This window comes from Triturus cristatus, chromosome 11 (genome assembly GCF_964204655.1).
Source record: "Triturus cristatus chromosome 11, aTriCri1.1, whole genome shotgun sequence".
Classification (NCBI taxonomy): domain Eukaryota; kingdom Metazoa; phylum Chordata; class Amphibia; order Caudata; family Salamandridae; genus Triturus; species Triturus cristatus.
The window spans coordinates 278,275,426-278,297,608 of record NC_140594.1 but is presented as its reverse complement, the minus strand read 5'-3'; the positions used below and the strand labels follow the sequence as shown (position 1 = coordinate 278,297,608).

General features: G+C 50.1%; 1 protein-coding gene and 1 non-coding gene across 6 annotated transcripts in view; one reads left to right on the top strand and one right to left on the bottom strand.

The window, feature by feature from the left end:
* The window catches only part of LOC146784025 (SEC14-like protein 2), a 418,275-nt gene that overhangs the window by 158,441 nt on the left and 237,651 nt on the right, over positions 1 to 22,183 (top strand). For all 5 annotated transcript variants that reach the window (XM_085635841.1, XM_085635839.1, XM_085635840.1 and 2 more), the window contains one exon: positions 15,139 to 15,201. In XM_085635841.1, the coding sequence (XP_085491967.1) occupies positions 15,139 to 15,201 (63 nt within the window). The remainder of the gene's footprint in view (positions 1 to 15,138; positions 15,202 to 22,183) is intronic.
* On the bottom strand, positions 366 to 665 carry LOC146784030 (signal recognition particle RNA). The gene has a single exon (XR_014971294.1).

Here is a 22,183-nt window from a genome sequence, read left to right as displayed (position 1 = left end):
CGCTCCACCGGGGCTCTCCTCACTCTTAAAGCGCCTCCGGGCGCGGTAGAGGCGTGGGCGGCTTCCTGCCGCAGGGCGCGTTGGGCGGTGTAGTCCTCGCGGCGGTGATAGCATGAGAAATGGCCCAGCAAGTAAGGCAGTGGCAGGAGTAACAGCGGATAGAGCCCCGCTCCACCGGGGCTCTCCTCGCTCTTAAAGCGCCTCCGGGCGCGGTAGAGGCGTGGGCGGCTTCCTGCCGCAGGGCGCGTTGGGCGGTGTAGTCCTCGCGGCGGTGATAGCAGGAGAAATGGCCCAGCAAGTAAGGCAGTGGCAGGATAGATTCAAAAGCACTTAAAGTGATATTTGTACCCCTTTAAAAAGAGAAAAAAAGACTGCGTCTCACTGTGTTGCCCAGGCTGGTTTACAGTGGCTATTCACAGGCGCGATCCCACTACTGATCAGCACGGGGGTTTTGACCTGCTCCGTTTCCGACCTGGGCCGATTCACCCCTCTTTGGGCGACCTGGTTATTCTGAGCTTCCACAGAATCACCATATCGATGCCGAACTTAGTGTGGACACCCGATCGGCATAGCACACAGCAGCCCAGAACTCCTGGACTCAAGCGATCCAGCAGCCTCAGCCTCCCAAGTAGCTAGGATTATAGGCGCACGCCACTGCGCCCAGCGAAGGTACAGACCAGAATTGCACACTATGTCCACCCGTAGCATACCGTATGTTTCAGAGGGAAGTTTTACACACATTGATGCCTTCATCAGAATCCACAATCCCATTACAGATGACTGTCACGTAGGGTGACTATCAATTCATGGGAGTCATGCTACATGTCATGTGCCCCATGGTGAGTCGACATGTATGCATAGTAACAAAACCTGCACAGGAGCAGTGCCCACACATTCCAAACACCTACCACACCCAAAATGCCTTGTTGCAATCCTTACCCAAAGGAGACTTTTCACCATGTCCGTACATGTAACGCTGATTTAGCACACGTTGCAATACTCATGAGGAATAGCAGGAGCCCAACGATGATACGAGCAGACAGCATGCGCAACTACTTGGGGATGGCAGACACACAAGAAGTCAGAGAAAAGATAGTCATCCGCATGCATGGTCATTTACTCTACAGAAATAAGGTTGTCACCATGCTAGTTTTAAATTTACTGTCTCAGCTAAAATGTGTGGAATGACATCATCACTCGAGTGACACATCAGAACACACCTCTAAGTCACTTAGCATACAGTCAGCTGGACACACACATTGCAACACATGCCACACAAGGCTCCAAGCGTGCACACTCAGACCCAGGGACTCACCGTTATGAGAAGAAGTTGCGTGTGAGCTGACTCCGGATGTCCTCCTCCTCCTCCTCCTCCTCCTCCTCCTGCTCACTTGCCACGTGACCAAGCCCTTCATCCTCCACGGGTGGATGTTCCTGCTCATCCGGATCCAGGATGAGTGGCACAGCTTTCTCCACTGCCATGTTGTGCAGCATGCAGCACACGATGAAGATTTTGCAGACCTTCACCGGTGCATATGGGAGGGACCCGCCTGTCTTGTGAAGGCACCGGAATCGGCTCTTCAGGAGGCCAAACGTCCTCTCAATCACTCGCCTGGTCTGCCCATGGGCGTTGTTGTAACGGTGATCTGCAGCTGTTCTGGGGTTGAGGAGAGGCATCATCAGCCATGGCATTTTGGGATAGCCAGAGTCCCCTACATGGAAACATCATGTAAAGAAGTGGATCAGGAGATGCCGTAAGATACAAAGATACCGCTAAATACAGGACAAACAGAGTATACCCACCAACAAGACATGCTCGTTCGTTGTGCAGCCGCAGCATCATTTGTGGCACCCTGCTACGCCTCATGATGTAGGCAGCGTGTGCTGACCCTGGAAAACGTGCACAGACATGGGAAATCAGCATGTTAAGTAGACACACCACAAGGGCATTAATAGAGTGATAATGTTTTTGGTTGCGATAGACTACCTCCTGTGCCTGTGGTGGTACAAAAGCCACATGTGTCCCATCAATGGACCCAATTACATGGGGCATCCCTCCCAGAGCATAGAACTCACCCTTGACACCTGTCAACTGCTCACGAGTCGGAAAATGGATGAATTCATCCAGGTGCTCCAACATGGCTTCTAAAACATCATGCAGGACACGGCTGAACATGGTCTAGGACATGCCACCAACATCAGCTATGGTGAATTGAAACGTACAGGTGGCAAAAAAATGTAGGGCTGCTATCACCTTCATCTTGGGGTTCAGCGCAGTAGTATACCTGTGTTGCGGTTGGAGGTTTGGTTCCAGCCGGGCGGTCAAGTGCTCAATCAACTCTTGCGAGAAGCGGTAGCGTCTTATGCAGTCACGTTCCCTCATGGCACCCAAGTCTGGCATTGGTCAGGGGAGAGGCGGTGCCCTGCAGAAATTTGGAAGGAATAACGAAGAGTGAGTACATTACAACATCAATGTCAATTAACTGAGCACATGTTCAACTGCTAATACGCATCTGCTAAATACAGAGTCTGGTCTGTGCAATACATCCAGGACACGTATGCCAGCTAGGTGAGACTCCTACGAAGAGCCAGCTACAAACGTAGCTGGCTCTTCATTCCTACATCAGTTCTACATTACATGCCCTGAAACTAGCTGTGGGACAGTGTAAGTGAACAGCCAGAGACATCACAGGAGTGGCATACATCCACAAATCTGCATTTGAAGGATGTCATCTCATACAGACAGCTGGCGGCAAGCTAGACGCACAGGGCACATGTCATTAAAAATTGGCAGCTCACACACATTGCGATGAAGGGGTACACCTGAAAAATGAAAACACTGACATGGAGACGACGTAGATATGTCCTCATGTAAAAAAAAACATGTTCAAAGCATCCAGATACACGTAACGTGTAAACCCACATGTGGCATGGTGTGCGTATATGTGTGCTATGGCCATCTACACACAGACACATGTTGGATGCAGCAACAGCAGATGCAGTTGACGGAACACCAACAGCAAGCTCATGGGAACACATGACACACACAACATAGTCACATCGGGGCACGCTGGTAGTTAGATGTCAGGTGTTAGTGTCCCTGGCATCAGGGGACAGTTGCGGGTGTTGGTGACTGTGCCATACCAGTGATGCTGTGCTTTACACGTTTGTACTACATGCACACATGTGCAAAGTGTGAAGGGGAAGTGTGCCACATAGTGCCCCATCACACATGGCATGTGTACACAGGTCATCACACATCTATTGTGCTAAAACATGAGGAAACATGTGCCATATCACTGCCTGACACACATAGGCCCTGCACAAGAAGGACTGCACTGACAATGACTTAATGTACAGCCTTGTGCGAGTCTGAGACCTCCATTCCTTTCCTGTGCGCCTCCTATCACCAGTGTAAGATGTGAAACGCACCGTACACACGCTCTAAGGGCGTGGGTACGGTCCGTATCACTATATTGGTGTTGGCGAAGGAGTACGCATGTGTGTACGGACCGTACACATGTACGTGTACGACCAGTGTGTACACGTACGTGTACTACGGTAGTACACGTGTACTATGGTAGTACACGGACGTGTACTACGGTAGTACATGTACGTGTACTGCGGTGGTACACGTACGTGTACACACTGCTCGTACACGTACTTGTACACACTGCTCGTACACGTACGTGTACACACTGGTCGTACACATACGTGTACTACGGTAGTACACGTACGTGTACTACGGTGGTACACGTACGTGTACACACTGGTGGTACACATACGTGTACACACTGCTCGTACACGTACGTGTACACACTGCTCGTACTTGTACGTGTACACACTGCTCGTACACGTACGTGTACACACTGCTTGTACACGTACGTGTACACACTGGTCGTACACGTACGTGTACTACGGTAGTACACGTACGTGTCAAACGGCCTGTGCAACTTGTGCCGTAGGGGTAGGTGTCAAACGCACCGTACCTGTGTGTGGATTGTAAAATTACATAGGGGACACATGAGGGACAAGTATTATGGCCTAAATGCATGCTGGTTGTCATGGAGACCGAGTTTCCAGTTCAAATTTTTCCATCAGGTGGCCAGCAAAAGTCGGTTGGAGACAATATACAATGTTGCAAAGTGGTTGTTGACTTGACATGATGCTCAAATTTTGAACCATGCAAAGGCACTCACTGATGTATGTTTAAAGGGATTGGAGGAAACGTAGGATGCACATGAGTCTGACCAATCACTCTGTACTCCTGTAAATGAAACAGCCCAGCAAGGCAGATATAAGTCAGCCAGAACCCATGAGAGGGCACTTGCCTGCACAACCTTTCATTCGACACCACTGCTGCTGTCTTTGCTTCCTCTGGCACCATGTCAAGGTCTGTGGAGAGGGCCCAGCCATTCACCCAGGAGGAGAATGAGGACTTGCTGGATGTCATCCTCCCACAGTATCCCAGCCTGTATGGGAGACCAGGGGAGCAGGTGAGTGCTGACTCCACTACCTTTGACTGTGCACCTTTTTTGTGACTGTCACTTCTGGCATTGTGTCCAGGTGTGACAGATATGCAATGTTGTTTAGAGTGGGTCCCAGGAGGGGGGAATGGCTTATGTCTCTCATGCAGAGCATGATGTAGTTTATGTCTGCACTCCTCACTTGCATTGTGCTTACTGTGACATTCACTGCATGGTGCATGGCACATTCAGCCTGGCTAATCCTCTTGGGCATTTTTGTTCTATAGTCCTGAGGTGATTCAGTGGTCCCCCCGGTGTGACAGGTGACTGTACCCACAGATATGTATGAGTTGAGTGGAGCTGTGGTGAGAGTGTCCAAATGATGTGTACGCCCCCTGGACATTGATGTGTGTGAATGTTCCTTGTCATGTGGGTGAGTGTCTATGTGGAGTGTTGCACCACAGCTGCATGGAGGAGGCAACTGCTCTACCCATCTGATGTGAGAAGGAAGCCGTGCTGTGTGTCTGACCTGCTGAGCTAGCCCCACACCTGTGACACCCCCCAGGCAAGTGGCACATATGCAGAGTGAGGTTTGTATCCGCTGTTGCCAATGGCAGGTGATTGATCTGTGCCTGTGTGTCTCTGTGTACTCTGCTGAGGTTGTGTCAGCGGCCTGGGGCATGTGACTGCTTTGAAGTGCTGTCCATCAGCCTTGTGTTGCTTGTGATGCACAGTGTGTGCCATGATCAGGGAGTGTTTCGCACCCCTCATGCCACCTGTGTACTTTCAATGCCATGTAGTGCATTGGGGCTTCCACAGAGGCTAATGTCCCTATGACAGAGGTGCTATTAGTTGGCAGCATACTATGCCCTGTTCAACAAATCAAAGATGTTCAAATGTGTGTCTCTGTGACATGGAGCAGGTGTAGTGATGTTGTCTCACTTTGTGATCCTCACAGGTAACCGCCTACGAGAAGGGGAACATTTGGAAGCGGGCTGTCAGGGCCGTGATATCGGTGGAGGGTCGCAGTCGGCGCCTAGTCCAAGTGAGGAAACGCTTGCAGGACATCCGGTGCTGGACCAGGAGGATCGCCTGGGTCCTGCTGGGGGACTCACCTCCACGCCCCCACAGCGGTCGTTGACGACTGACCCACCAGATGAAGCGTGTCCTGGCGGTGGGCTTCCCTGAGATGGATAGGCGGTTACAGGAGGGACAGCAGCAAGGAGGGGGTAGGTACATGTGTGTTTGTTGTGTGTCACCATCTTTTGGAAGTGCTCAGTCGCATGGATACACAGCCAGGGTTTATATGTGCAGTGCATATCCAGTTCCCCCAAGTCAACCGGGGCTGTTCTTCCTCCCTTCCCCTCCTTGACATGTGTTCCCTGGTCTGTGTGTAATCACTCTTGCACATGGTCATCTAGGCCGCTAGTTAATCCAAGTGCACAATGCTTGCTGCCTCATGTGTGGGGTTGGTCTGTGACATGTGTTGGTACCTTGCCTGTGCCCTGTCCTGTTCAGTCATTTGGGGGTCTATTGTTGGCACTGATGCTGAGTCTCAACATAGGAGTGTAAGGTTTAAAATGAACAGACTTGCAGCATGCATGACCGATGTTGTGGCCTTAGACATGATGTGCTTGAGTGGAAGATATGCATAGTGCCGGGACGGTTGCTCCTGTTACAGTCAGATCATTCCAGGACCATGGAGCAGTGTGCCCTCTACAGTCCCCTGAGACACCTTTTCCTAGGAATCATGTGTGTCATCCAACACTGTGCCCATTCTCTGTGTGTTCAGCATAGGTTGGCCTCTGTGGCATTGTTCCCTGGCCTCATTTGTATTCACGTAAAGTGTGCTACATGTGTCCACTGTACAGGGTGACCCCATTTGGCTTGTGCATGCTCACACTGGCCAGTGCCTGTGTGTCTATGTACAACTATCTGATGATGGTTGTTTGTCACTAATATGTGTGGTCAGCCTCACGAGGTGATGTTGAGTACATTTAGGAGTTCTTGATGCACATTTTAGTAAAACCAGATTAAGAGGTGTAAGTACTTGCTCTGTCTCAATCACATTGTCTCAGGTAGGGGGGGTTTGTGCGGGCAAGGCCTACATGTCCAAAACTTATGTCTCCTTGCCAGGTCTGACCTGTGTGTGATAATTGTCTGGACAGACACTCAACATGCAGTGACCCAGTCATGTTGTGCAGGGTTTAATGTTTGTGCTTTGCAGCATGTGTCAAAAGTTGAAAGACATGGTTCCTGCTCATCCATTTTTGGCACCGGTGTGTGGTCCAGATGCTACGTAGTTTGGTCTGTGTGTGCTGACATCTGTGTGGACAATCTTGGTTCCCATGAGGGTGTCTCCTCAGTGCAGGTGCTCCTTATTCCGACACAATTGCAGGGCCATTAGCTAATGTATTGTCCTGTGTTTGGACATGTGTGCCACTCCACATGACAGGTAGTGGGTCAGATGTGTTGCCAAATGTGTCATCATGGTACGGATGGCCATGTGACAGGTAGCATGATTCAAGTTGTTAGTCAAGAAGTCTTGTACGTTGGCACTCACTACACTTGTCAACATGTCTCAATAGTTTATATGCTTGACTTTGATGTTTTGTTGTGAAGGACAATAGTGTGCCTGCATGACAGATGTCTCCCAAGGAAGTGCAAAAGACACCACCTTTACACTTTTCTGGGACACGCTGGCACATTTAAAACAAAGGCACAGTTCGGAAAAAAATTGCTTTGAGATTATACATATACATGTTCTCACAGTGTGGCTGCATTTGGGTAAGTCCTTGGTTGTTGCTGATACCAACTTACGAGTGTCAAGTCATCCAGACCACCGTGGTGCCATGTATATGTACTTACTGAGACCCCATTTCTTCTTAACAGTGGCTTATTTGAATTAGGCTGGCAGCTCATACAATGACTGTGTAAATGTAGTTTTGTGTGCACCTCCTTGTGTGACTTCTGTTATACAGGCACATGTGTGTTCTGATCAAAAAGTGGCACATTCACACATTCCAAACATGTCGATTGTGTAAAGTGTTGTTATTCCCAAGGGTTCACAATGTATTTCTTTTGGGTTTCCAAAGTACTCACAGGTCTCTGAGTGTGGGGATACCTTCAGCATTGGCGTCTGGTATTTGGCCTTGGGTGCACCAATACTGTTTCTTTCACAGTGAACAAGAGGTGGCATGCCTTCATAGTCTGGCTGTGCTCAACTGTTCCCAGACACTAGCGTCTCTGTATAATTGGATGTCGAGTTATTTGCTGTTGTGTCCTAATTTTCATTGTTTCCAAGTGGCATGGTGGGTCAACCAACTGGGGAGTGCAGGGCTTACATATGTGCGGAGTATTCTAGATGTCACTCATGATGCATTTCCTGATATGCACTGTGACCTATTTTGTTTGGACTCATGTGTCAGATGTATACAGGTGACTGATTATTTTCTGTATCTTCACCTTGCCCACAGCATCATCGGGGGACACCGAGGGAGACACCTGCACGGACCTGAAGGAGGGATCCAGCACCGGTGCCACCAGTGCTGGCGAGTCTGCCGAAGCAAGTGGCACGGAGGGCAAGGGGAGTCAGGCAGAGGACCTGTCTAGTACCAACACCGACTACGACGCTGACGGGTCCGAGGCTGAACTCCCAGAGGGGGCGGAGGCTACTCCAACAGCTGGCAGCAGCACTACATCTGTCACCGCCCCCTCCATTCCCATCACCGCCCTCCCAGTTGCTCGGGTCCCTTATGTCCGTGTAGGGCAACAACATGTCTCCTTCGTGCCAGGCACCGCACCCCCTGCCCCTGTCCCCCCTGCTGCCCTCACTGCAGAGTCTGTGGACATTCAGCGGCAGTTGCAGGTTGGCCAGACATCGATGCTGAGTGTCCTTCATGGCCACACCAGACTGCTGACACAGATGGTGTCGTACATGGAGGGCATGTCATCAGCGATGTCTGACCAACGGATGTTGCTGAGGTCCATGGTCTCGTCACTGACGGCAGCAGTGAGTCTCCTGCAGCGCTTCGTCCTCCCCCTACCCCTGCACCATCCACACTTCCCACTCCCATGCCTGTCCCAAGCACACCCGGACATTCCCAGGCACGCACCCCACCAGACACAAGCAGCACTCCAACACGGAAGGGCAAGCGCACACCTCCTGTCACGCACACTCAGGGGGAAGAAGGCACACCCACTGGGTCTGGGGCACACAGGCAGACACGCAGCCACAGTCCGAGTCCGCATGCCTCACTCCCCTGTCCCTCCAATGTCACTCCCCTCGGCACCTCTGCCCCACAATCTGAGAAGGAGACCTACTTGGCTGTGCTGGGCCTCAGCCCCACCTGGTCACCAGCCCGCAAACAGGCAAGGCACTCCACGGGGAGGGGAGTTGAGTCCCCCCCTGTCCACCACCTCCCCAGTAGCGCTGCAACCCATCCCTCCGACCCCCCCCCCCTCCTTGGGGCCTGTGGTTTCTTCGGGTGCAGGGGAGATGCTGGACGAGCTTGCAGAAGTGTGCAGCGCCGTGCTAACCTCCACCTTTGGCGCTGCCCCACCCCCTGTGGTGGAGTCGTCCGTCCCTACACCCACCACACCTACCCTTCCCCCTCCTGTCCCTGCGGAGCCTGGTCCTTCCCCACATGATGCCCCCCCAGTCGATGAACCTGAGGGTTCTAATGTGCAGGCAAACTAGGGGAGACGCGTGGCCATGTGTCCCCCCCCAGGACTTCACATCTGGACTGGCCTATGGCCTTTGTAAATAGTGTCCTTTTATACGTTTTAATTTAATGCTGAATAAAGCATTTTGTTTTTCCTTTGAACACTATTGCTTTTCAGGTATTGATGTTGGGGCTGATGCTCCATGAGCTGGGGTGGTGGTAATGTGTTAGGTGTCTGGGAAATGTTGTAGTCTGCTGCTCATGGGGTGGACCCTGGTATCTGCGTGCCATCACAAGGTCTCTGCAAAGAATCTTTGGTCGTGTATGCTCTTTGTGTTTGGAGACATTGTCCCAAGGAGTGTTCCTTTCTCTGTGGCACCTGACATCTTCCCTGCAGGGAGTTGCACAATTCTTGTGCTGACCTGTGTCTACATTTCCTTTGTGGGTGACGGATCCTTTCAACTATGGCCATGCCTGCTCAGCAATGTCTCCGGCTGCATCGTCTGTGCCATCATTGGTAGTCACTGTACTTGTGTATTAAGTATGTTGCCATGCCTTCATGGAGAAATTGTCCCTTTTCCGCACTATGCATGTGTGTACTCCCAGCCTAGCACACATATGGTACTTGTTCTGCAGGGTATTTGGGCACCTGACTCACAATTGTGGGCATTGTATCTGTGGGAACTCCACCCTATTCCTTCCATGGGAGACAACAACTTGGTTGCTGTCCCAGCATCTGTACATTCCTATCAGTCCTGGGATGTGCGTGACAGTGTGTGTTCCCTTTGGCTCTCTTAGTTTAGTAGGCTTTAACATGACTATACAGTCTTGTGGCATGATCTCAGTGTGTGTATTGTGCTGCATCCGCCAGGGGTGGGTATGCATGTGTCATTTGTCCTCACACCCACATGTGGTGTGTCATGCAGTGGGGAAAAGATATCCATCCTCATGGGAGTGGGACACTGCTGTCAGTCATGTGTTGTTATGGCACTCTCAACATAGTCGCAAATTGGGGATGCGTTCATACACCCATGGAGTTGTGATCATCTGAGGATGATGTACACACCCCCATGTCTCTGTCCACTGCTGGGAGTGATAGGCACCCACCCCTCACATGTCTCTGTCCACTGCTGGGTGTCCTCTGCACACACCCCTCACATGTCTCGGTACACTGCTGGGAGTCCTCTGCACCCACCCCCATGTCTCTGTCCACTGCTGGGAGTGATAGGCACCCACCCCTCACATGTCTCTGTCCACTGCTGGGAGTCCTCCGCACCCACCCCTCACATGTCTCTGTCCACTGCTGGGAGTCCTCTGCACCCACCCCCATGTCTCTGTCCACTGCTGGAAGTGATAGGCACCCACCCCTCACATATCTCTGTCCACTGCTGGGAGTGATAGGCACCCACCCCTCACATGTCTCTGTCCACTGCTGGGAGTCCTCTGCACCCACCCCTCACATGTCTCGGTCCACTGCTGGGAGTCCTCTGCACCCACCCCTCACATGTCTCTGTCCACTGCTGGGAGTGATAGGCACCCACCCCTCACATGTCTCAATCCACTGCTGGGAGTCCTCTGCACCCACCCCCATGTCTCTGTCCACTGCTGGGAGTGATAGGCACCCACCCCTCACATGTCTCTGTCCACTACTGGGAGTCCTCTGCACCCACCCCTCACATGTCTCGGTCCACTGCTGGTAGTCCTCTGCACCCCCCCCCACATGTCTCTGTCCACTGCTGGGAGTGATAGGCACCCACCCCTCACATGTCTCTGTCCACTGCTGGGAGTCCTCTGCACCCACCCCTCACATGTCTCTGTCCACTGCTGGGAGTCCTCTGCACCCACCCCCATGTCTCTGTCCACTGCTGGGAGTGATAGGCACCCACCCCTCACATGTCTCTGTCCACTGCTGGGAGTCCTCTGCACCCACCCCCATGTCTCTGTCCACTGCTGGGAGTGATAGGCACCCACCCTTCACATGTCTCTGTCCACTGCTGGGAGTGATAGGCACCCACCCCTCACATGTCTCTGTCCACTACTGGGAGTCCTCTGCACCCACCCCTCACATGTCTCGGTCCACTGCTGGGAGTCCTCTGCACCCACCCCTCACATGTCTCTGTCCACTGCTGGGAGTGATAGGCACCCACCCCTCACATGTCTCTGTCCACTGCTGGGAGTCCTCTGCACCCACCCCCATGTCTCTGTCCACTGCTGGGAGTGATAGGCACCCACCCCTCACATGTCTCTGTCCACTGCTGGGAGTGATAGGCACCCACCCCTCACATGTCTCTGTCCACTGCTGGGAGTCCTCTGCACCCACCCCCATGTCTCTGTCCACTACTGGGAGTGATAGGCACCCACCCCTCACATGTCTCTGTCCACTGCTGGGAGTCCTCTGCACCCACCCCTCACATGTCTCTGTCCACTGCTGGGAGTGATAGGCACCCACCCCTCACATGTCTCTGTCCACTGCTGGGAGTCCTCTGCACCCACCCCCATGTCCCTGTCCACTGCTGGGAGTGATAGGCACCCACCCCTCACATGTCTCTGTCCACTGCTGGGAGTCCTCGGCACCCACCCCTCACATGTCTCTGTCCACTGCTGGGAGTCCTCTGCACCCACCCCCATGTCTCTGTCCACTGCTGGGAGTGATAGGCACCCACCCCTCACATGTCTCTGTCCACTGCTGGGAGTCCTCTGCACCCACCCCCATGTCTCTGTCCACTGCTGGGAGTGATAGGCACCCACCCCTCACATGTCTCTGTCCACTGCTGGGAGTCCTCTGCACCCACCCCCATATCTCTGTCCACTGCTGTGAATCCTAGGCAGCCACCCACCCACCCGCCCGTACCCTTGGTGCAGTACACTGCTCTCCTGGGCATACACACACCCCAATATACTGGTTAGATGCTGCACCAGGCCCTATGACAACATTTGTGGCGTGTGTACGCCTTGTATCACTAAAGTACTGGTGCCCTAGGGGTACGCGTGATGCGGTCCGTACCCACGCCCTCAGAGCGTGGGTACGGGCCGTACCACGCGTACCCCTACGTCACCACAACAATGGTGGTATGGACCGTACCCACGCTCTGAGGGCGTGGGTACGGGCCGTACCACCAGAGTTGTGGTGATGTAGGGGTACACGTGGCGTACCATCATTGTTGTGGTGATGTAGGGTTATGGACCGTACCCACACTCTGAGGGTGTGGGTACGGGCCGTACCACGCGTACCCCTACGTCACCCCAACAATGGTGGTACGGCCCGTACCCACGCCCTCAGAGCGTGGGTACGGTCTGTACCACCATTGTTGTGGTGACGTAGGGGTACGTGTAGTACGGCCCGTACCCACGCTCTGAGGGCGTGGGTACGGGCCGTACCACCATTGTTGTGGTGATGTAGGGGTACGTGTGGTGTACCACCATTGTTGTGGTGACGTAGGGGTACGGACCGTACCCACGCTCTGAGGGTGTGGGTACGGGCCGTACCACGCAAATCTCTACGTCACCCCAACAATGGTGGTACGGCCCGTACCCACGCCCTCAGAGCGTGGGTACGGTCCGTACCACCATTGTTGTGATGACGTAGGGGTACGCGTGGTACGGCCCGTACCCACGCTCTGAGGGCGTGGGTACGGGCCGTACCATGATTGCTGTGGTGATGTAGGGGTACGCGTGGCGTACCACCATTGTTGTGGTGACGTAGGGGTACGGACCGTACCCACGCTCTGAGGGCGTGAGTACGGGCCGTACCACGCGTACCCCTACGTCACCCCAACAATGGTGGTACGGCCCGTACCCACGCCCTCAGAGCGTGGGTACGGTCCGTACCACCATTGTTGTGGTGACGTAGGGGTACGCGTGGTATGGCCCGTACCCACGCTCTGAGGGCATGGGTACGGGCCGTACCAACATTGTTGTGGTGACGGGACGCATCCACGTCCACTTCCGTTGTGGCGGTACGCATGGATTGGTGGACACGCCCCCCGAAGTGACCAGACCCTGGAGGTAATGTATGTACATGATATATGTTGTCAAAATTGGGTAGGGGTTAAGTTTCCTGCCCCTCGCCCCCCCCTTTGCCCCTGGGTGTTGTTCTGACCTTCTGCGGCGTCTGCGTCGGTTTCTGTGCACCAGGTTGTAGGCTAGGAGGGCCGGGATGACACGTAGGATGGGGTCCATGGCTGTCCGTCACGTACCGGTGCTCCTTCTTCGCGTCGTCCTCAATTTCCCGAGTTTTTGGCTGCCGTAAAAAATGAGCCGTGCGGAGTGACGTAGGCACGAATCGTACTTGCTGGTCCGTAAAACGCTGCCTGACCCCGTCCGGACGTCACGTACGCGATGTCCCGGATAGGAATTGTGGGTATTTTTTCGCCGCACGTAGGTTTTTTACGATTCGTACAGAAATTGTATTTCTGTACGAATCTTACTTGCGGGTTTGTAAGGTGGTTTTCCCGGGTACGAGTCGGACGGAGAATACGCTCCGTACGACCATTCGTACCCGGGTTTTACAGGACCGGAATTGGCACCTAAATGTAGACATTTACAAACAAACAAAAACTCTCACTGGGACTTTGCGTTTTTGTGCACTGGTAATACTAATTCAATACATTTAAAATATATTTTCTTTCATTTAGTTCCCGTTTTAGTGTTCGCATACTTACCTTCTTCCTTTTGCTAAAGTAAAAAGAGGAGCTGTTTTCATTATTTTAAGTAAATATCAGCATTTTTATACTTTCTATAAATATAGGCTCTTTAAATAGTCTATTTTCTTGAAAGGACCACCTGCATCATTTTTAATAAACAAATGACTATTTGATAAGTGCTCCCAACAAGCACTGGCAAAGCCAATAGATCTCGCCTAAGTAAGACTTATTGTCTTTAAAAGTGTGTTTTCTTTTAGCCATACTGTACAGCAGAGCAGCTGCTGCACAGCATGGCTGAAAGTGTTAAAAAAAAAAAAGTGCTATGGCACAATCAACGCTGGCCTCGTTCGGCTCAAAAAACATGGACACCGCCAAATAGTAGAGCTGCTTGGCTCTGTCACTATTTTCTTTGCCATACAGCTGTGCTGAAAGTAAAAAAATTAATTAAGAAAAGCGCTATAAAGTGTCCAGCGTTGTCCGCGTCATAATCCTTTTTAGGTCTCGCCTGACCCAGCGCATGCGCTGGTCTGGCGAGACTTTTTGTGAGGGCTCAAAAAAGTGCTACCACTGTAGCCTAGAGCTACAGTGCATGTGCGCGGGCGCCTCACTTTCGCGGCCGCACGGCCGCTTTGATCGCGATCACTTTCACTTTAGCGGCCGCACGGCCGCTTTGATGTTCTCCGTGAGCCTGTTTATTACTTCTTTGTAGTAATGGTGGCACCCGTGCGCAGCCATTACTACAGAGCAGTAATAAACAGAAACAAGCATTGGCATAGCCAATAGGTCTCGCTTTTGGGACCCTATAAGTATTTAGTTATGCATCTGTTGCACGGCTAAACACTTATAAGGTCCAAAAGCGAGACCTATTGGCTATGCCAATGCTTGTTTTTCTTTCAGTCGTGTTTCACAGCTGCTGTGCAACATGGCTGAAAAACATTGACAAAGTCAATAGACCTCACATAAACCATACCTTTACAGATGCTTATATATATTACTGCTGGCAATCATGCCCTGAAGTGATCATGGTTGGTAATCTTGCATGGGGTGGCCGCTTATGCAGTCTTGCCTGATGTGTACAACACAAACAATATTAGTAGCTCAGCATGGTTTTCATTGAACATAAGTGACTCTTATTAATGAAAAGGGTGGAGACTCCTGTTCTAGCACTTTGTTTTGGGGCGAGTCAGGTCAGGGTTGAAGTGTATTAGAAGAGCTCTCTTGTTCTAGGACAGATGCCCCAGAGGGTGGGGAATATGCCCCTCACTAATCTCCTTATTACACTGTGATGAGGGAATGAAGATGCTAGTAAGTACAAAGTCACAGAGATCTGCAATTATTCTCACTTGGTATTTTTTTTTTCACCAGCATGTTGAGTTCCGGAAGCATATGGATGCTGATAACATTGTGACAAACTGGAGCCCTCCAGAGGTGAGCATGCATGCACTCTTTCCCCACCTATCCCCTTAAACTCAATCCTTTTTAATGTGTTCTTCTGTTATGTATCTCATCTTTACAATGTTTTCCCAGCTCTGTTGTCAGACAGTTATTTCCGACCAATTTTCATCTCTCCCTCCTTCCCATGGATGCCTTTTCACCAAACCATTAGGTGTTGCAGAAGTCACTGAGACTGGCACTTTGATGTAATCAAATAACATCAGAGGGTTGACCCACCATCTCATTCTTTGCCCCTCATCAGCTTCTTGGTTGATGCATGGGGTTAAGGGAGAGATAAGTATGTGAAACCTACAGAAACTGAAAAAGACACTTTCTGTTTCTGCCTCTCTCTCTCTCTCTCTTTTTCTCTTCTTGGCCTTGAAGATCAGGGTTAGTGAGGATAGATCTGGAGCTACCAAATAGCAGTCTCTAAAGGTAGTATATAGTCCTACTCTCTCGGCTTGCTCTCTCTTTCATCAGGGAACCACTGCCTTGTGAAATTCAGATATTTGAGTTAGAGACCACTGCGTTTTTATAAAATAGGAACACGTTTTTTTGTTGCGATCTGGTCTGGGCGATTCAACTATATTTGACTTTTGCACAGGGTAGCAAAATAACTAATGTTGCAGCGTGCTGTCTTTTACTGACGAGTAAATACTATAGAGATATCCATTACTGTGGTCCTCCAAGGGGAAGAAACAGAATTTGTACACAGCAGAAATAAACTAATATATTGCAGAAATACCTCTTAAGTAATTCTGCTGTCCTTTATTCCTAATAACCTTGCATATTACCACCCTCTTTTTATTGGAAAAACACAATAACATATAGAATGCAATAAGAACCTTTCAATCAATGATACATATACAAGAACATTTAAACCTTTTCAATGCCTAGGGATGTATGTGCATACCACAGTTGAGCCACTATAAAGCCAAAATGTATTCAGGGCTTCCAGTGTTCCTGTGCATAGTGGACACGGTCTATCAATTTGACCTCGACTTCTTTTGGAGTGTGGCCAAGACTGATATGCATGTTTGGTCACTTTGTGTAATGGAATAAACGAGATAAAATGATGGAATGGGATCCTACCTAGAGGAATTAATCATTAAGAATTTTTGGTTCAAATTATTCCATGAAACCCTTTTCTGTGGGGGCAGAGAAATTGGCAAGGTTTGATCTTGCTAACTTCTATCACTACAAGGGGGGATGGGTACAATACAATTACGTGATAGGTGGTTTTCATGAAAGGTTCCTCCATCCGTCATAAACATGTCTTTGCGACTTACTGCATGTTCAAGAAGTGGTATCACTTTTAACAGTACCTTCCATTATTAGTTCAGAAACCTGAGCTTGAAGCCACTTAGCAAGACTGATGTTCACTCTGCCCATGGTTGTAAGCCCTCTTCTAAGTGCAACAGCTTTATTATCACCACTTTCTCTGCAGTGTTAGTGTAGCATCATCATCAAATATGCTTGATTCGGTTATTTTACAAAACCATCAAAGCTCCTAGTAAAAGAAAACATTCAAGATAAAATCCAAAGCTAAAAAAGTACCATCTATAAAAAATAAATATTAATTATACCGTAAAATGCTATAAAAATTATTTCAACAGAATATAGCAACCTAATGCATGGCTCACTAGCAAATTAGTAATGTAAAACTTCATTAAATTAATTCAGCAGAGACTCAGGATAAAAAGATGTCCAATACAACTCGACTGTTTCAGCATTCAACAGAAAAGATAAGTCCACGCTTGCGCCATACTACAGCTAGGTAATGTCTGACAGCGAATACTAGTGGAGTAGAGGTCTCTGTAGTCAAAACCCTATCCTAGACTTCTAGAGAAGGTTTAGTTCTGACATTTAGACAAATTGTTTGTATCCATTTGCGCCTTAGATGTATATATTCAGGACAAAAAAGCAGTAGGTGTTCCACAGTCTCGAGTGTCATCCCAGAGGCAGGGCAGAGATTGAAACCAGTGCCTTTTTTTCCACCTGGAGGTAAAAATCTTTGTTTGGAGGCAACCAAGGTGAAAGCACACATACAAACCCTTTGTAAATGTAGGTGTTATCAAATCAAGGTAGGATTCAAACATCAGAATATCCTTAAATTCCAAAAATCTCTCGGTTAGTTGGATACTTGTCATACTCAGAACACATTGCTCACGCATAAAAGCCCCAAAACGTTCTTTTTTTTTTTTTTTTTTTTTTTTTTGAAAAACCTTTATTGACGTTTCAATCATTTACACGTATGGGCCTACAACCCCCCGGGGCCGGCCGCTAAGCAATCAGAACAATAAAAGCACGTGTAAACACAGGCGGCACCTCGGAGAGCAAAGTCTACAATACAGTATAGTCCGGCCAATGAGCCGCTCAGGTAGGACACCAGGAGAGAAAAGATTTTTCATTTTATGATAAAACAAAACAGTAGGATCAGGTGCCAAACAGTTTCCCAACAGCGATAAGGGCTAGGATAAGAGACGCAAGCAGCAAGCAGCAATACATTGAATCAATGGCGCAAACACGGGAAAGTACGGATAGGGAGAAATATCAAAGATAGTTGCGCCTACAGGTCCCCGTACCTAAAGCCCAGCGAACCCCCCGGAAACTGTGGCACACATTAAGAGCAAGCGATTCAGGATAAGAGAGGTGTACCGCGCTGATCCCAGAAAAACAAGCAAAAAGGAACAGAGAAGAAAAAGGAGGCCATGGAAAAAGAGATAAAGACTAAAGAGTCCCCTCCCCCATCCCCCCACCCTGCACCTCTGCGAATGAGTATGGCCCCACCCCCCAGCAGTGTGCCTGTCGCCCTGGAACTAGACCCGAAATATAGAAGAGACAGGGAAAAAAGGAGTAAGAAAGAGCCCCCCCCAGACGGGGGGGCGGAAGAAATGTAATAAAACTGGAGGAGGGCCTTCAAAACATACCCCCGGCTTCTCCCTCCCGCACGGTGAAGTCTCCCCACGGCAAACAATTAGCAGCACCAAGTTGATCATATCAAAAAAAGGAGGGAGGGAGTGGGGAGCATTATGCACCAACATATGCGAATAACCATGAGAGCACGCAACCATGAGTCCGCCTGTCTACTAGGTGACCACTCCCGAAGGATCAGCCTCAGCCTTGACCGCTCTTTGCAATTCTGCCCATGCCTGCCCCTCGACCCAACACCATGTCCGATGTCCCAAGGTACAGGAGTGTCCAAAAACAGTCGGGAAGCGACGCACACAGGTGGGGTGGAAGTCTCTGAGCATCAGCACGGACCGCTTCATGGGGGGGCGTCTTTTCCAGTGCTGCCCCAGGATTTACACTGCACACAAGGTCCAGACAGGCTGAAGCAGTCGAATGAGACACACGCTGCCGGAATCGTCCCTGGGCCGCCAGAGACCGCGCACGGGACAAGGCCTCCATCTTCCGCTCAGGTCCAATACCTCCGGAGCAGATCAAGCCCACAGTTAGCCGACCACACGGTAGCATACTGTCCGGAGTGTCCGGCTGTACACTAATCGCGGGGGGGGCCGCAACATCTTCCTCCTGTGTGCAGTGTGGAAAGCCACTGTGTACTGGTGGACCAGCATGCCGCCACTGTCCCAACGCTGATACCACACCATCTAGCTTCCTCCCCAGGACCCCGGCGCCATGAGCCAAGGAGTAATGAAGGGCACCAAGGGCCTCCAGGAGGTCGCCGTACCCCAGGGCAGCTCTCTCCGATCGCTCTGCCACACTCCCGACCGTCACACACCCCCAGTCCCGCTGCGTCCCAGCGGACAGGATGGTAGGCTGCATAGTGACAAAATGGCCGCTGGGAAGGCCCGACTCGTATTGGGGCCAGGACCCCGGGACCAACGCCTCAAGGTCCACGTCGCTGAAGACAAGGATCCTGGGGGAGGAACAGATGCAACCGTTGCGCGGTCACGGGCAATAGTCGTCTCCGCCACGGACCAGCTCCCGCAAAAAGCCGGGAGCAGCCCGCAAGGATCAGGGCGAACCAGGGACGGCGTCCGGCCAGCTCACAGTCAAAGGCAGGGGCAAACACCACAGAATCCGAGAATCGCACACCCGGGCATGTCTTCGGTCCGCAGCGCTCAGCAGGGGGGGAGCGACCACAGCAAAATGCAGGCCGAGGGGAGCAACACTCCGGCGGACCGACTCCACCCAGTCACCACAGGCCGCTGTTGTTAAACTGCCGCCCGGCCAAGGCGTCCACTCGAGGTCCCGGCTTCGGGACCGCACGGGCCGCAAAGTTCAATCGCTGATTTCTCCGGCGGTACTGCAGTCAGAAACCTCAGGATCACACGATCGGTTGCCACTTTCGTTTACAAACACGATCGCGTAGCGCAGAATAAGGATCTCATGCAGGATATCCGTGCGGGATGCGGAGGTTCACGGAGCCGGGAATCTACGCTGCCGTCCCGGTCGCCATCTTGGCTCCTCCCCAAAACGTTCTTTAATCTTTCCAGCATCCACTTTGGAGATGTTACTAACATTATTCCAAAGATTTTCAAGGCCAAGTATGAAAAACAACTTACGTACAAAATTAAACCAGGGAATCTGCGAGACATTGCTAAGGTTCATAATTTTCTAAGCCGAATCCCTGTATTCCATGAGTTCTGGGGTAGTCCAATGGCGTACCCAGTATGTCAGTGGCTTTAATGCAACTAGATGGTTAACTCAATTAATGCTCAAGTCATAAAAAAGTGGAATACTAGGGATGCTGGCCAGACAAGCTAGCAGAGACCTTGCAAAGCTATTTTCAGCTGTAAACAGTTTCTGGGTATTAGTATCTCCCGATTTCTGCCCCAAAGGACGCAGCGCTCTGGGCTTTTGTGCGGTACACTTCTAATGCAGGTGATACTGCACAGGAGTTTGACTTTTTATGCAGCCGCAAAATACGCTAAGCACTATGCTTGCTGAGAAGTGTGCTCTGGTTAAGTTGGGGACGCCAACTACATTTATCATAAACCCTAACTCCTAAGTAATCTATATGATAGACTCTTTCAAGGACAACAGGGCCTGCTCTCACAATGCAGTCCCTGACTACCCCTGCTCCGAACACTGTAAACTTAGTCTTAGATGCATTTAGTTCTAGGCTTCTGCTTGTGCAGAAATCCTGCCATTTGTTAATTAATGTTTGGAGTCCCATGGAAGTTTTCGAAATAAGGAGTGAGCCGTCAGCAAATAATAGAATTGGTATATTTGTGTTATTTAGAACAGGAGAGTCATTCTGACAATCTAAAAGGGCTTGAGCCACATCATCAATGTACTGAGTGAATAAAGTGGAGGCGAGGACGCACCCCTGGCTGGTGCTGCGCATAACTGGAATGAAATCCGCCAGCTCCCCTTTGCTGCCCCAATGAACCAGTAGAAAAGGATTTGGTCCCAGAACATACATAAATTGAAAACCTGAGCAAAGTCAGCAGAATACCAATTGCAACAAATAAAGCATACCAAAGTGTTATTTAATCACACTTGGGACAGGCACATGAATGCATATAAAAAACACATTTACAAAAGTGCAGGGTGCCACAGGGAAGGGGAGGGTGTGATGAGTTAGGTAGGGTAATAGGATAAGTGACATATAAACATATAAACATTCGTAACGGTTGTACAAATCAATTGCTGTGCACGTTGCTATCGTGCCAAATAATCAGAATGAAAGTCAATCATAAGCAGAATTGAGTATTCAGCCAAATGAGCCATATACAAGCAAAAATACACAGTGCTCAATGCACTATTGTAGGTACTGGCGTAGTGAAATGTCGACGTTTCGACCCCTCATCAAGGGTAGGTTAATTTGATCCTTACGAGTGGGGTCTTCCTCAGGACAGAGAGGACGGTGAAACCGGAAGGGTAGGCACCTATAAAAACATTGGATCAGTATTAAAAAAGGGGTAGCGAAGCCAAGCAGAATAGAACAGCGAGGCTGGAAATGGAAAGGCATAATTACCAATTGCGAGAAAGGACATCTAATCAGTGTCAGCTTGGCGTCCGAAGGCGCAAAGGCAAAAAGGCTCCAAAGACAGGTGGGAGTGATAAACACCTATAACAAATTAAAGGTGACAATGGAATCATTCAAGTAACAATTCAATGGATAAGTCGGGTATAACTCCCTGAAGATGGGAACTTACAATTTTTAGTCGAACCACAAAGGAGGGATTGATTGCTCCATCATTACACGCCGCAACGTAGATCGGTGTGTTTGAGTGAAATAAATCACTGGAAAATCAGCCTCTATAAATAAATGGAGAGGGGTGCTCTTTTAATGAAAAACCTAGTAGGTAATCCAAAGCTAGAGAAATAAAGAAATGAACCAGAGCATAATTTCCAGTGTGCAACTTTACTATAAGCTTGACCAGGTTTCCAGGTATCCCTAGCAAAATGTCCCACGGTTTCTCTCAGGGCACTAGGTCAAAGGCGGCCCCGAGATCCACAAAGGCTACATACAATTTTTGTTTGCGAAGTAAAGCATACTTCCAATAGATGAGAACCAAGCCGAAAACCTGGTCAGACATGCTGGTCTTAGGACCAAAGCCAGCTTGGAGTGATGATAAGATCTGTTTATCATCCACCCAAGTCAACAATTTGTCCAGTACCAGCCTTGCAAATTTGTTTTATAAATTAACCAGGATACTTATAGGCCTATAATTTGAAAGAATACATGGGGGCCGCCTTTCTTATACACTGATGTAATTTCAGCACCTTTCCAGGTAGCCGGAATTTCCCCTCCCAGCACAATGGCACCGGAGATAAGATTGACGTAACTTGTCCAAATCAAAGATTCAGACGTGAACAGGTCTCCTGGTATTTCGTCAGGTCCAGGAGCCTTGGCCGATTTTAGGGAGAAAATTGCACCTGCTGTTTCCTCTAGGGTAAAGTGCACAGGTTCAAGTTCCAGAGTCTCAAAGGATTTCACTTGTGATGTGGGAACTGCCCTCTTTGGGCTTAATGGAATAGCGGCAGACAGGGCAGAATCCGC